Consider the following 15,017-nt stretch of genomic DNA (forward strand, 5'->3'; position numbering starts at 1 on the left):
AAACCATAATCTCTACTGTGACGCAGCGTTCATGGTTCATATTGCTTTATTACCTGTATCAGTCTCAAATGACCGCTTGTTCCCAGAGTAGTACTTTCATCTACAGAATGACAAACAAAAACAAAGCTATGCTCAAGTGGTGATTTCTAGAGTAGTTTCAACAAATTTCTCCTATTCGTTGTAAGATTCGATGAGCAGTGCACGGTGATGAAGCGGTCATTTGAGATGTCATTGCTTTTTTTGGTAGTACAATGGGTGTATTAACTATGGTAGTCTCTGCTGAGGTTGTAGTTGCCATTTTGCTTTTGATTTTTACTTTATTTGATCATCATTAATGCTTTGAGGTATGGGCTTTAATACTTGTTATACACCATCAACCCTCTCTCTTTTATCCTTTCTGTTCTTTCCTAATTTTCTTAATTTGCTCCTCTTTTATCTACGTCTGAGCTCTTGTCCCTCTGGATACTAAGTTATTCACATTTCCTTGCCACCTCCTTTCATTACTTCCTTTTTTTCCCTCCTTGTCTTTATATTAATCTTACTTTATGTTTCTGTTTCCTCCCCTCTCCCTCTAAGAAGATTACAAAGGCTTGTGATGGAGTATTCACTTTTACTGGCCCTGTTTGGCCCCTATACTTGCTTCTGAATAGGCTCATACACAAAAAATATCCGCATATGTACTCAGACTTTGCGCATACATATTGGCACAAGTTTAAACACACGTTCTTGTGTTCTCAAACACATGCCACATCCTGATTTGTCCAGTGAATATAGTCATTTTTCCATCACTAGCCCTGCTAATCCTCACCAGAAAGAGAGTTTGTGTTTGTTTAAGCTCTGTGTTTGCAGTCTTTATAATAAGCAGTTGTTGGTTAGCTTTGGTAAATGTCCCTCTTTCTCTTATTGCCCACTTTCTCTGCTCTCTGTTGAGATATCTCTCTGTGCCTCCCTCTGGTACCAGTCTCCGCTGTCCCTTACTGTGAGTTTTTTGTTGGGGTTTTATTTTTTCATCTCTGTGTGGACCAAAGTCAAGTTCAAGCTGTCAGTAATGTGCAAAGCTTCGTAGCCATGGCGAGCCTGCTGAGTTAAGGGGACTCAGAAGGCTCTTTAGTGAAAGTTCACTCTTCATAAATAGACCGAAGTCTAGATTGTGTACAGTTGGGGGAAAACAGGAAGGATTTAAGAGGAAGCAGGCTGGTGTTTGACCGGCTGGAGTAACAAGACCGGTGAAACTTGTAAAGGAGTGAGTGTAGCACAACAACTCTTTGTAATTGGTTAATATTTGAGCAAAAGGTTAAAAAAAAAAAGAAAAAAAGAAGCAAGTTAGTGTCCAACTTGATATCTAACTTGATATTGGAAATTTAGTCTTTGCAGCACACAACTCTGCCAGGTATAATGATTCACATCAGAAATAGATAGCATAAAACAAAGTATTTAGAATATAAAACATTATAAAAAGGTTTTGTTTCCCCCCTACATGTTATAATTTTCTGAGTTTCATTGCTTTGCACATTCTTGTCGTGACTTGGTCCACATCTTTGTGTGTGATAAATCTGTCCCAGCAGAAATGTGTGTTAAAGTTGGTCTTTGCATTGGCAGGTGAATTTCACATAAAAAGATAAATGCAGAAGAGCCTAGTCAGTCGTTTTTCCTCTCTTTCTTTCTTTCTTTTTTTGTGAAACCACAAAGTCTTCAGCAAAAAACCAACTGTGTGTGTTTATTCATGTCTTCTCGTTTCATGTGTTTCCTGTTCCTCCACTCTTCCTCCTGTGTTTGTGACACTGTTCTCTCCCCTCCCTTTACTGTGTTTGATAAGTGCTGCTTCTAACCATCCTCCAACTCACTCCCCCACCCCCACCCACCCTCACACCAACCCCGCCCGGTCTGCTTGTGTCTATGGGAATGCCTGGTCGTGCGTGTGTTTGGGTGTGTTTGTCTTGCATTGCTCATTCATGATTGTGGTGTGATTGTATGTGTGTGTGTGTGTGTGTGTGTGTGTGTGTGTCGGGCGGGGCGCTCCTCCTCCTCTCCCTCCCCTCCCAGCCTAAACACTCCGGGCTCCCGAGCCTCCACTGCCTCGGCTGCAGCCGTCCTCTCGCCCTCCTCCTCCTCGCGTCCCCGTCACCACAAGTCCCTGTCCTCGTCCAATCATCCATGCCCCTCTGACCTGCACGCACCACGATCCAGGCAAGTCTCGCTCTCTGTGTTTCCCACAGACACACACACAAATGCAAACACAAATCAAGACCCCTCCTCGGAGCCTTTCAGTGCAAACACCTCGTTTTTCTTGAAATGGACAAAGGAAACGGGAGCGGTGAAGACAAGATAAAGTTATGCTGGCTCTGAAAACAATCACCAGCTTATTTATTTTCCTTTATTTAAATCGTTTTTATAACCTTTTATATGCATGGTGACACAACCCGACTTAATACAGTGACCTCCTGTCAATATATTCCCCACAAATGGTGAAATAGATAAAATAGGAGAATTTTCACCTCTCAAGAGATGCTGCTTCACTTAGCAAATGCTGCCCTGCTTGTCAAGAGTCTCCTCACTTAGATTGTTTGCAGAGCAAATATGACTTGAGCAGGGATTACGACTTTTACTTTGCTAAGCCATTCATTGTCGTTAATGCCTTTTTTGGTTTGTAAATGACTTTTAGTCATTATTACATAAAAGCAAGACACTAACACGCAGAGCTGCATCGCTTGCTTTTAGAGGGCAAACCACTAACCAGCTAAAAATGAACACAAGGGGCAAACGTTTGTCTTCCTGGTGTCATCATCCATGTTAAAATAAGTTAATTGAGGTTTATAATTATTTGCCCCAGTGGCAAATCACAAACAGAAAGCAAAAACAATCGTCACTGATCTTAAATCTTAATTTTGTATCTAAGATTTATTGTATGTACGGTGGTTATTTACCATTACAATGTTAACATAGTGAGATGTGCAGTATTTCTAAATCCGGCCATCACAGACTCACCAGTTACTTGGCAACCATCAGGAACTAGATTGTAGAGTAGAAAAATATGTACCAGAGTAGAAATGTTGACATAGCCTGTCTTTGTTCAGTCAGTCACATTCAAACTGCAGAAATATCCACTGAAGCATAACTGAGCAGTCAGAGACGACTCGCAGGAAGATTTTCTTCTTCTTCAGTGTTTCGCTCTACTTTCTCTCTGACGTGTGAGGTTTTTCCCCTCCTAACTTATGTCCTAAAAAGTGAGAAATACTTCAATTCATAGAACTGTCTCACATTTCCAGTGCCAGAGTCCTTAATAGCTGGTAAGCTGTGTGGTAATGAGGTGTTATTTGTACCTGCCATTTGTATAAAAAGATTAAAAATCAGAAATTTTCTGCAAACTTTTCTGGACAAAAGTGATTAATCTGAGCAATTTAGTTTCAGGAATATAAGGCCAAAGTGTTCAAGAAAGGGACAGAAAGTATGGGAATAAAACTGATGTCATCTCCTTTTACTCAATGGAAATAAGAAAAAAAAACCATGTAATTTGAAATAAGAAATGTAGCTTTTTTGATCATTAAAACAACCAACCGGCCGGATCTCTAAACTTGATAACCTGCCAAACTAAAAATGACAACATTTTCTTTGTGCTGCTTTTGGGTAACAAAATGTCTCAACAAACTAGTTTATTAAAGAGTCATAAATTAGAAAAAAAGATTTGACATTATAAGCAATGTGTAACACACACCACCAGCCTCACTCACCAACCTGGTTGACCTGTGCTGGTAGGCTGAGCAGGTAAGGAAAAGTGAATAAAAGGCAGGAAAAACTGTTTAATGTGTACATTTTCTGGGAAGAACAAGGCTTTCTACTCATGTCAGTGTGTGTATATGTTAAAACATGTTTGTATCTGTTGCATGCCCCCTCTGGACCGGTTAGATTATGAATATTGTCCTTACTTGGACTTTATCACACTATGTGTATGACAAATGTGAATTTTAGTTCCATATTGGGAAATTTGGCCTTTTCAAGATGCCCTCATCTCCTGCTCTCAATGGTTTTATAAGTAGATGTTGTATTTAAAGTTACTGCAGAAACCTCCATTTTTGTCTATGAAACATGAATTTATTAATTCATGACATGTTTAGTTGAATGAAGAGCAGTAATGTACTCTAACTGGGCATCTTTGACAACTGTTTGTGTTTTTGTGTCTTGCTTTATGTGTCACCATGTTGACTGGCTTCCAGCTGCTTGACAGTGTCTGTTTTGAAGGGCTACTTTGAGTATAATCTTTGTTAATACTGTGATGGATGATTACTTTTACCTCTGTTTTTTGCACAACAAATACTGCCAGCCATTTTTCATACTTTAGGAGTAAAAGGTCTAAAATTCTGAGGCTGAACAGATGTACGACTTAGACAAGGCCTCCACCTGAGCCTGTTTAGATCTCAGACTCAGTTTCCAGTGATGGTAAACTCAAAGTGGCCCTCTGGCTGTTTGTGGTTTTGTCTGCTCTGTGTTCAAGTCTCATTTTGTTGCATGCGTCGTTCAGCAGTGAGCTTGGCCTGTTCAGATCCTGGTTGGGAACGCTGGAAGGAAGGTACAACTCCACCACCTAGACTGTACCCCTGAGTAATAAATAGGCCCCTTCTCTCAGAGCATAGTCTGTGCCCTTGACTCCCATCCATGCCTTTTTATCCAGCCGTCTCCAAACACCCCCTCTCATAAATCAAAATTCATTGGGAACACGTTTGATGTAGCAAGTGTTGAAGTACTGTAAGTGAGCACTGATGACTCCTGATTTGTGTGAAGTCGGTGCCGTCTGTGGCTCACTTTAGAGTTGGCACCGACATGCGTCTTTGCTGATCCAATCACACACTGACAGGAAAGGAAAGTTATGAAATCTGAACACTCAGACCGGAGATGTGGGTCACTTATGGTCTTGTTCTTTAAGCTGGATGTCATCGCTGGAAGTCCTGACTTCACGTAAGATGATGGTTCTGCTGAGATTAAACTATTAATAGTCAATATCAATAAACTGTCTATCAATAGTCAAAATAAAGTGTTCTGTTTAATAGTGATTTGAAAGGCTGTACAAGTCACTCTGGAAAGCCCCCTGCTTTCCTATCGTTGCAGTAAATTCAGCAGCTCAGGGCTTCCCATGATTCCTAGTTATATTTTTGTACCAGGATGCATTACTAATTCATATAATTATAGTGCTAACCCAGTCGAGCCTAAGATTTATTTATTTATTGTAGTTTATTTATTTTCCTTAAAAAAATCATCTTAACCTGAGATATTTTTTTTGTAGAAGTTTACATATCCCAATAATGCCCTTAGACACCTAAGGTCAGGAGAAAAATGTAATAAAACCATTTTAGGTTGAATCAGTGACAAGGTTATTGATTTTACCAAGACGTTTTATCAGTAGAAAAAGTCTTTTCTTCATTTAGTGTGCCTCATATCAGCTCACACATTACATTACACAAAATAATAATAATAATTTCATGAGATTTTAACAACCCAAAATCAGAAAAGGTTAGTATGTTGTGGAAAGCACAAAAAAAATCAAATGGAATTATTGAGTGTATTTATTTATTGTTGAATTTGAGGTCGTAGCTCGTTCAGTCGTCTCATGTTGCAACCATTACGTAACGTTGCACTGACAACCTCGGACTAACTGATGCAGTTTGAGCTGCCTGCTTGTGATTAGATCACAAGTGACCAAAGTTCAGGCTCATAAAGTCTGAACAGAGCTTCTTAAACCTGGGGCTCTGCAGCTTAACTATGAAAACAAAACCTTCACGTATTTCAGCTACGGGTCATTACGACACGCTCTCTTCCCAACTATAATCACTACTCCTAAATCTATTGGAAAATGTTCAGCTATTATCTTTATGCAAATATATACTTTCCTATCAAGTCATCTCCATAATTGTAAGAAGCCACACCGCTCCCACTAATTTGCCTGATCCAGCTTTTCCCTCCTTGCATCTGTGTGTGCCGTTAGTTGTTGTGTATTAGCATCCTTCATCAGCCGGAGATCTGGAGGACATCAGCATCAAATTAGGGGCTATGCTTGATCCATCACTCGAGTTGTGGCTGAAAAGCTTTTCCTTTTCCTCCTACTGCATGGGTCTAGTCTATAGAGCGACTGCACAGAAACGTTTGGTTACTTTGATTTTGCAGTCACAGCCTCATGATGTGATATCTGAAGTTGTGGTAAAGTCAATGTTTCCCAGATCAATGAGAAACAGCCGTGTGTTCCACGGTTCCATAGATACTGGGATAATTCAGTCCAGATTGAGTTTCTGATGTGGTCTCGAAAGTCTGTTGTCATCCATTACATGATGAATAGTAAAAATACGCTTTAAAAAGGCAGGAAAAAACTCCTTCACTGTTTACGGTGCCGTGTTCCGTCTTTGGAGCAAAACTCCTTCTTCTCGCTGTGTTCATGGGCTTGCATCTGTCTCTGTCTGTGTGTGCATGTTTTGTTTGCGATTTAGTGATTAGCATCTTATTCAGCTGTTCTGATGCCACATTCTGGTGTGAATCTTTGAGCTCAGAAACTAGTTAAAGGTGTGTAAATGTTAAGTGTGTGTACGTCTGGAGCCGAGTGACGCTTCGCCCTTTGTCCAGGACAAACAGGATTAACTGTGTTTGCTTGTTTGTCACTGACCTGACATGAAGGATTATTTGGAGCATCAGGACAAGCAGACGTTGAAAAGACGTGTATGACTGAAGTAAATAGCACATGGAGAAGGAGTGATTTTAATTTTTTTTTTTTTTCCCCTTATGTTTGTCTAACCCTCGTTCCCCTCTCGCACCCTCTATCTGCACTCCTGTTTGTTTCATTCTCTTTCCTTTCCTTGTTATCTCTTCCTGCATCACCCCCCACACTTCTTTCATCTATTTAATATCTCCTTGTTCTTTTCATCCTCCTTCCTCTTTGATGGCTTCTTCATTTCCTCTTTCTCCCCTCTTGTTTTCCGTCCCGTTATTCTTTTGCACCTCCTGTTACCACGCCTTCCTTTTTATCCTGCTTCATATTTTTCAACTCGTCTTTCCTTCTCTTCATGGCAACCTTTCCTTACCGTCCACTTTTTGCACCCTCTCTTTCCGCCTTTCCTGTGTAGTGCGGCGCCGCAGCGGGCGCCCGGCGCCTCCCCATCTGCCCACAACATCAGCAGCGCAGCCGTGTCCGACCGAACCAACTTCTCCAGAGGGGTGGGCATCCGCAGCACGTTCCACGCCGGCCAGCAGCGCGGTGCCCGGGACCAACAGGGCTCCGCCTACTCCGGCGGCCCCGCCTCCCCATCCCTGTCGCATGGCAACAGCCAGGCCCGGAGGACACATGGGGCCACGGGGATTTTCAGCAAGTTCACATCCAAGTTCGTACGCAAGTGAGTAGCGCACCAATGTCAAGGGCTCGTCGTGACGTTTTGTTCAGTGGCTGCAGCAGCAGAGAGAGGAAGGAAGTAGAACAGGAAGAACCGGAGAGTATCTGAGGTAAAATGAAGAAAGTCTGCATCTTATAAATGCGAGGCAGTTGTCATAACAGACAGTCTACTTATTATCCAGCTACCAGTGCAGTTTGGAGCTCTGGCGAGGTTTCAGCTTAAACCAAAAAATGAATAGGTCTACGTTAGAAGTCTCTCTTTTTTTTTTTTTTTTCCTGCTCATTTTCTTTCATTGTACTGTATGTTCATGTCATCACTGTTTTTTCTGAGTGTTTCTTTAAAGAGACTGGTCTCATCTATCACTGAACTAGTGCTTATCTGGAAGTCTACTGAGGAAAGAGAGGAAGGGAACAGCTGTGTCTACTCTGTAATTTTGTTTGGAGCAGTGGCGACTGGGGAGTAATTTTGGTTGCGGTTCTGCGTCTGGCCTAGTTTCATCTCAGCATTTCAATGCAGGTTCCAGCAGTTGAACTCTTCTGATGGGTACCTGGTTGAAATAAAAGCAGAAGTTGTTCATTTCTAGACTTCTGAGGAAAAATATTCAATTGATTGACTACATTTATAAACGGATGTCTAAAAATAGGTCACAGTTACATAGGCTCCTTTTTTCTCCCAGAGGATGAAGAATAAAAGAGCAAAGCTTCACATTTTTAGGGACTAACTTCAGCCGGTGGATGATGCATGTTTGGTGCTTTATTTATTTATGTTAAACATTTACAGCAGACACTGTATTTGGAAGTGTCTGCTAATAAACTCAAGCTCACGTGTTCATCACAAAGAAGGAAGAGCAGAACAAGAAGGCTAAGCATGTTAGGACTCATTTATGATGTTATGACTTTTACTAATAAAGATGTAGACTATCCCAGCACTTGGCCTTAAAGTTACATACTTCAGACCATTTAACTTATTCACATTGACAGTTAAGTCAAAAGCAAAGTACACCTTCCGACAGTTCTGTGGTTTTGCAGGGACAAAATAAAACATTTGGTCCTTAGCAGGTCTAAATACTCTTAACTGCAACCGCAGAGGATCAACACATGCTGTCATGGTCTCTTCTAGAGAGAGCAGACTTTCTCCTGCCAACCCTCAAACACAAGCTTCTTAATCGTACTGTCATGAACTTTAATATTTAACATGGTAGCTTAGGCCTGGAGCTCCTGGGTTTTTACTAATTTCTCTGAGCGTTGCACATTCTGACCTTGGGGTGAACTTGTTGCCACATTCACTTCCTGAGAAGAGTGACAGCTGTTTTTTTTTTATGTTTTAGACCAGTAAGAGTGGTGGACTCCAAATTATTAATTATTGGAAATAGCCTCATAAAACCTCCCAAATTGATGGACTCTGAGATTATTGCTGATGTCGTTCCTGCTTAGCTTTGTATTAACACACAACTGAATGCTCCAGAGGCAGAAAAGTGTCAACGTTTCTGCTTTTATGGAGAGTTTCACGCTTGTGGATCAATTAATGAAGTGCAAGCTTGCCTTCTTCATTAACGTTTTTCATTTTGATCACACTGAATAGTGTTTCTGTAGAGGTTGGATTTGCCTCATCAGATCTGCACTACTTTCTGATATATGAAAAGTTTGTGAATTTTAAGAAGGGTGTACTTTGTGTTTGATATGACTTCACACGGCTGATAAACACAGAAAATAACAAATGTATCTGTAGGAGTGGGAGTTATTGTGCATATCTGTGTACCTAATTTTGAGATCTAGTGAGGACGAGGGATGTTTTTTGAAATGTACTGATCCAACAAACATTACATTTGAAGCTGGGTCTAAATGGTTATTTACATTTGTAAGTATATGGTGATTGTTTCAAACATAAAACAATAGAAGTATTTATGATGTAAAGCATTTAGAGTTATAAAGAAAAGGTTTTTGACGTCGCCACGTCAGAATGAGAGTAAATGAAAAGAGCAGCGATGACGATTATCCGAGGCAGTCATGAGGACAGAAAATGCACAGGAGAGGAAGTGACAATACTTGAGGGTTTCCAGGGGGCAAGACCAAGCAGGGCTAAGAGAGCAGTGAAAGGATAAAAGCTAAGAGGCCAGTACGGTGAAGATACTTCCCATTTCTTAGATTACCAACCAGCCATGTACGTTCATTATAGACCTAAGTGCTGAAATGTGTTTAATGGTTAAGTAAAAGGGGAATATGTGTGTGTGTTGGTGTGTGTGTGTGGGGATTTATTCTCAGTGGTGTTACCATTTTAAGAGTGGTCACATTTTTTACTTCATATTGTAGAGTTGTTTTTGTGTGTCAGTCGGGGTTCAGAGTTCATTGCACATCAACTAATGGAGATGTCAGTTTAACACGGACTTAATCTCTTGTTTTAAGGTTTGAGTTGGGTTGACGTTAGTCGTTCAGTTGTTGCGGCTGGGGTGCGTCGATGACCTCGTGAGAGTAGGGAGCTAAGTGTGTGTGTGTGTGTGTGTGTGTGTGTGTGTGTGTGTGTGTGTGTGTGTGTGTGTGTGTGTGTGTGTGTGAGGGGGGGGTGAGGCAGCAGTACAACAGCAAAGGCACAGCCACTCTCCAGGCCTCCCACTCAGAGATAGTGCAGCTCCATGGCGACAGTATCCATGGTTACACCGGAGATATCACTTTTCCCTTAACTATAAATACCACCAGTGGGGACACCTTGACGTATATGCGCGCACACATGCACACGACTCGAGTGCACCAGTAGGAAGCCGAAGCGGAGAGGTCTTTCAAACGGGTTCGTCGGTGTCCGAGCCAGATTAAGTTTCCCCAGCCGGCGTTAAAGATTAAGTTGGTGGTTAACTCAAGTGTTTTCATTCGGTGGGTCTTTGTATGTTTATGGGAAGTCTCCCCCCCCCCCGCCCAAACCACCTTTTAAAACAACGGTTGAACTTTTCACTTGGAGGAGTGCTTCTTTTAATTTTGGAGAGCGAGTGGTTCAGTTGTGGCTGATGAACTCATTAGACCCCAGGTTGTGTTTTTGAAAAGCTTCTGAAACCTGAAGGTTTTGTAGGAGACCATCAACTTAAACCTGATATTTTCTAGCCTCGGAAGAAACTAGAAACATGAAGAAAAACAAAACACATTTTCTTGAAAATGTATACATTTGACTGTTACTTCCCTGAATTTTAATCTTTTTTATATTACCTTTGACTTGTCGAAAATGTTGAAAAGTAAAAGGATATGTTTTTTGTAGGTGTGAATGGGTTAATGACATTTTCCAACAGATGTCTTTAACTCCCTCCGAGGCGTTGTGGTGTCTTTAACTGTCTGTTCATGCCTTCCCACCAATAATCCTTCATGTAAACGCTGAATTCAGCTGCAGTAACACTGATATCTGTCCCTGACTGAATGTTCGTATTGCTTGCTGCTCCAGTCCCAAATGAGTCAGAACTTCTTTTTTTTTTTTTTTGTCCACTTGAAAGTTTGCTTCTCTGACGGCAGCTTGTCTTTTACAGGAAAATCATCAATGCGGACATTTTATACATACATTTTGTCTCTTTCTTTCTTTATCCCTCTTTTGTTTTTTTTGTAGAAATCTCTCGTTCAGGTTTCCAAGAAGGTAGGCAACATCCCTGACGTTAAATATAACCCCTTGATTTATATACATATACACGTATATTCTCTTCTTTATATATATTTTACATATATATATATATATTTATACTTCTCCCCCTTTTGGTGTTTCGTGCAGCTTTTTGTTGAGATCTTCCTTTTGTGCCCTGAGCCTTTACTCCTTTTTTTTTTTTTTTTCTGTGGTTTGGCCCCTTTTTTTGAGCCTTCTGATTTTGAGTGCCGTGTTTGGCCCCTTTTTTTTTTTAAATGTATATATGTATTTATTTTTCTCTACTAACCCCCCCACCCACCCAGCTTCCCTGTCACTCAACTCACCCACTTCATCGTCATACAACTCAGTAACACCTCACCCGTTCCTCTCCATGCCTCCACCATCCTTCCCACAGTTCTCATCCTCACCCCCTCCCAGTAGGAAGTTCATGATCTTTAATCAGTTAGTTTTGAGTCTATTTCTCTCAGAATATTAAAGAAAAGGAGAGAAATACAGCAATAGAAGCAGTCTAGATTTGCAATTTTGCCCGGCATTGTTTAATATTGCTAACCATTATCCAAGCTAACGCTCCCCTCCACCATCCGCTCCGAACCACCGCCCATCTCATCTCTGTCATCAGTTTGGTCGCCGCCGTGACGCTTTCCTCGACCACAGAGACGGGAGTTGTTGTGGGTAGTCTCCCGTTTTAAGCCCCCGGGTGGAGCTGGTTGTAGTTGTGAATGGAGGCAGAGAGGAGGCGGAGGAAAGGACCCAGGAGGGATGGGGCTGCAGTGTCTCTCTGGTTGCACCTTCTGCATTTCCTGGACGCTACACTCCTCTTTTCATTCATATTTCTCTTCTCACTGTGGCGCTGGCTCTCTTAACAGCAACGGCAACAGACCTGGATGGCTTTGACCTGTTCTGGCTGGAAGCACACCCTCAAGTTGTGATGCTCACAGGCGACACTCGCTGCACAAATGTGTTCATTTGTTCTGCAAACACTGACTTTTACATACACATCCTCTTCATGTAGTCACACACACATTTGCAGTAATCTGAAATGCAAAACACGTGACACATTTACATTTGTGCACACATTGACCAGCAGGTAGAGCACGTTTCCTACGCGGTGTAGACCGTTGCTCCACCTGCTGGAGTGAACTTGTAATTTATTCTCACTGTGTCCTAATAAACTTCCTTTCAGCGTTTTACGTGGGTGATCTTCATGGATCATTCAGTTTGGAAAACTAAATAAATATGAGGAATGTATGTTGTTATGCTGCTAAATGTATGATAGGAGTCTAGTTATAGTAGACGATGCATCTCAGAGGTGTATCAGGAATCATCTGATCAATCTTTTGTTTCCCATGATGTTTCAGCCTCCCTTCTAAACCATTTTGCATCCATTGTTATTGAGCTTAATTATTAGAAGGCATAGAAAAAGACAAAAACAAATTATTTTAAATTCTTCTCCACCGTACCGATGAATGATCATTTTAAATCCATTTGTAAATTCATGACACTCCCAGATGTCCTCCCCCCCCCCTGTTATAGTGTTTTAAGTTGTTTTTTTTACCTATTTATTTAATGAGTAGAAAGTATGCACCCATCAAAGTTAATTTTAAGATAAAAATGGTTTAATATGTTCTCATTTGCATGTGTGTTTGTTCTGTCTTTGTTGCTTGTTTTTTGTTGTTGTTTTATGTCATGTGTGCTGGTATGAGAGAAATCTGTTATTTGCGTGCGTGCGTGCGTGCGTGCGTGCGTGCGTGTTATAATCAGGCTAGATGTCGGTTCAGTGTCACTAATAGAAGTTGGTTAAAAAGATCCCGGTGTTGGGACTTTAGAAGCTCTGAACCTCCAGACTCGCCCTCACCATGCAGAACCTTCCCTGCCTTGTCCTTTTCCTGACATCCCAGTTGCTTGGATTGCAGTCCATTCCCTGCTGGCTCATCCTCAGCTGTTAGGTGTTAAATTCCACGCTTTATCCCGAAATGTTCATCCCAAAAACTGCTAAAAACCTTCTCCATTTCATCTCAAACCATTGTGGTCCACTCATTAAGTGTTTTCTAAATCCACCTAGGAGCTGATTGGAAACAGCTTTTTTCCAAAGTCCATCTTGTTTAGTAATAATAAGTGCTAGAGAAGTGGGAGTTTAGTTAATGATTAATTTAAAACTACACAAAAAAGGCCCTGACACACCAAACCAGCTTGTCAAGTTGCATCTGGACAGAAAAGTAGCCCTTGAACTTGAACACGACCCGGATCCTGTGCAGGAAGGCATAGCGCTGCGGGAAAGGACCAGCAGGTTATATTCAAGAACAGGAACTGATAGACCATGTAAATTAAAAAAAAAAAAGAAAAGCAATATTGGCTTCATAATCAAGAATCTGATCCTTCATTATAGCAACAGACAACGTGCTAAACACGGCCTTCTCATCCGGCCTGCCTCCTATTTTCTGCTCAGTTTATTCTTGCCAGGTCATCAGCGCTTGCTCGGACATGCACACGTTTATTTTGGAGTGAGCAGAGTTCCAGCTTGTCTTCCTCTCAGTGACACACCTTGGTTGGGTAAGATGACACCTACGAGGAGAGGAAACCAGGTCTGATTCAGCCCATGTTCATCCAAGGGAGAGAAACATCTTAAGATGCCGTTTTGGCTGCTTGAAGAACTCAACGCAGGCTTGGTGTGCCACGGCCTTTAGGATTACAAACCCATCAATACGTTCTAACCTCCCTGTAGTTATAGCTTTTATTTTGCCCTCCAGCACGTATGAATGACATCAGCGTAGTGGAGGGTCTCTGGTAAGTGTTTAGGTGGAGCGGTGTGACATTACCCGACCAGCTGCTGCAGCAGAGCACTGCAGCATCCTCAGGTTACCTTAGACCTTATATCTGAGCACTTGGGAGTGGAATTAGATATTTGGCATCCAGACTCTTAGGTGGCTGGATTAGAAGATCCACGCAGGCATGGTGAGCGGCGTGGCCGGGTTCAGCCAGCTGATGATGTTATGTGTGTCGTAGCCTTCAGAAAGACTAAACTTGTGTTGGTTTTCTCCGAGGAGTCCGTATGAGGGAGAGGGTCGGGATGAGGGGAGCAGGTGAGCTACAAAGTTGCCAGAAATCCCTTGAAACCCTCCCAGACTGTAGAAAAACTGCCTGCCAATCAGTAGTGGGGGTGGATCAGTAGACGATCCGAGCTGGCTGTGAATGGATGGGAGCGGTGGGCGGAGCATGAATGTGTGATCGGTGGGTGATGGTGATAACGGTTTAACCAATCAGGGGCTGTAGCAGTTAATGCTAGCTTCCTAGAGCCTGATCATGATGGTGTGGAGGGTGAACTGCATGATGGTGTGTCTGTGTGAGGGGAAATCAGAACCAAAGCACCCAAATGTGTGTTTGTGTGCAGAAGTACACGTGAAAGAATCACGATAACCCCCCCACAAACGGGGGGGTCTGAAACACAGACTCACAAACACATATCGGGGTGCTTTCAAACTTTTGATTTCTGTGTTCATTTACACAACTTCCTCATTCTGCTCTTGCTCTCAATCCCTCCTCCCCATTCCTCATCTCCTGTTGTTCTGACTTTTGTGGAATAATTCTCTCAATTTTCACACTTTCCCCACATTTTCTCTGTGCTCTCTTCTTCCTTCGTTCCTCCCTCCCTCTACTTTTCTCTACTTCTGCTTCCAACCTGACCTCCTTCTTATCCATCCTTTCTCTCCCTCCCTCCCATCACTCCATACAGGTCTGTACTGAGCAGTACTGTGGAAAAGTCGGAGAAGACCTCCGGCGGCGTTTTCTCTTCGTCTTCCAATAACGATGAGAACAACTCCTCGCCAGGATCTGGAAACACTGGTGCGTTCAGCTCATGAGTTGTTCCTAGTTTTATGTCTACTTTATGTTTGGTTCTGTCATTCATAAAACCAGACGGCCTGTGTTTTTAAAACAAATACAAAAAACTACATCCTCTGAGCCGTCGTCGGCCACTTTCCTTCACAACCTAAAACATTATTCTTTGGAAACATTTTGTAGATAAAAGCAAAAAGTTGATGGTGA

General features: G+C 41.9%; 2 protein-coding genes across 13 annotated transcripts in view; one reads left to right on the top strand and one right to left on the bottom strand.

Annotated features, from left to right (window-relative positions):
* cct7 (chaperonin containing TCP1, subunit 7 (eta)) overlaps positions 1-15,017 on the bottom strand; it is a 418,707-nt gene that overhangs the window by 54,974 nt on the left and 348,716 nt on the right. The gene's annotated exons all lie outside the window — the stretch shown is intronic.
* mark2b (MAP/microtubule affinity-regulating kinase 2b) overlaps positions 1-15,017 on the top strand; it is a 50,384-nt gene that overhangs the window by 31,084 nt on the left and 4,283 nt on the right. For 3 of the 11 annotated variants that reach the window (XM_061709438.1, XM_061709443.1, XM_061709440.1), the window contains exons 16-20: positions 2,044-2,187; positions 7,101-7,367; positions 10,944-10,970; positions 14,018-14,056; positions 14,707-14,816. In XM_061709438.1, the coding sequence (XP_061565422.1) occupies positions 2,044-2,187; positions 7,101-7,367; positions 10,944-10,970; positions 14,018-14,056; positions 14,707-14,816 (587 nt within the window). The remainder of the gene's footprint in view (positions 1-2,043; positions 2,188-7,100; positions 7,368-10,943; positions 10,971-14,017; positions 14,057-14,706; positions 14,817-15,017) is intronic. The other 8 variants (XM_061709441.1, XM_061709448.1, XM_061709446.1 and 5 more) reach the window with 6 other exon arrangements.

This window comes from Cololabis saira, chromosome 20, assembly GCF_033807715.1.
Source record: "Cololabis saira isolate AMF1-May2022 chromosome 20, fColSai1.1, whole genome shotgun sequence".
In the NCBI taxonomy this organism is placed as follows: Eukaryota; Metazoa; Chordata; class Actinopteri; order Beloniformes; family Belonidae; genus Cololabis; species Cololabis saira.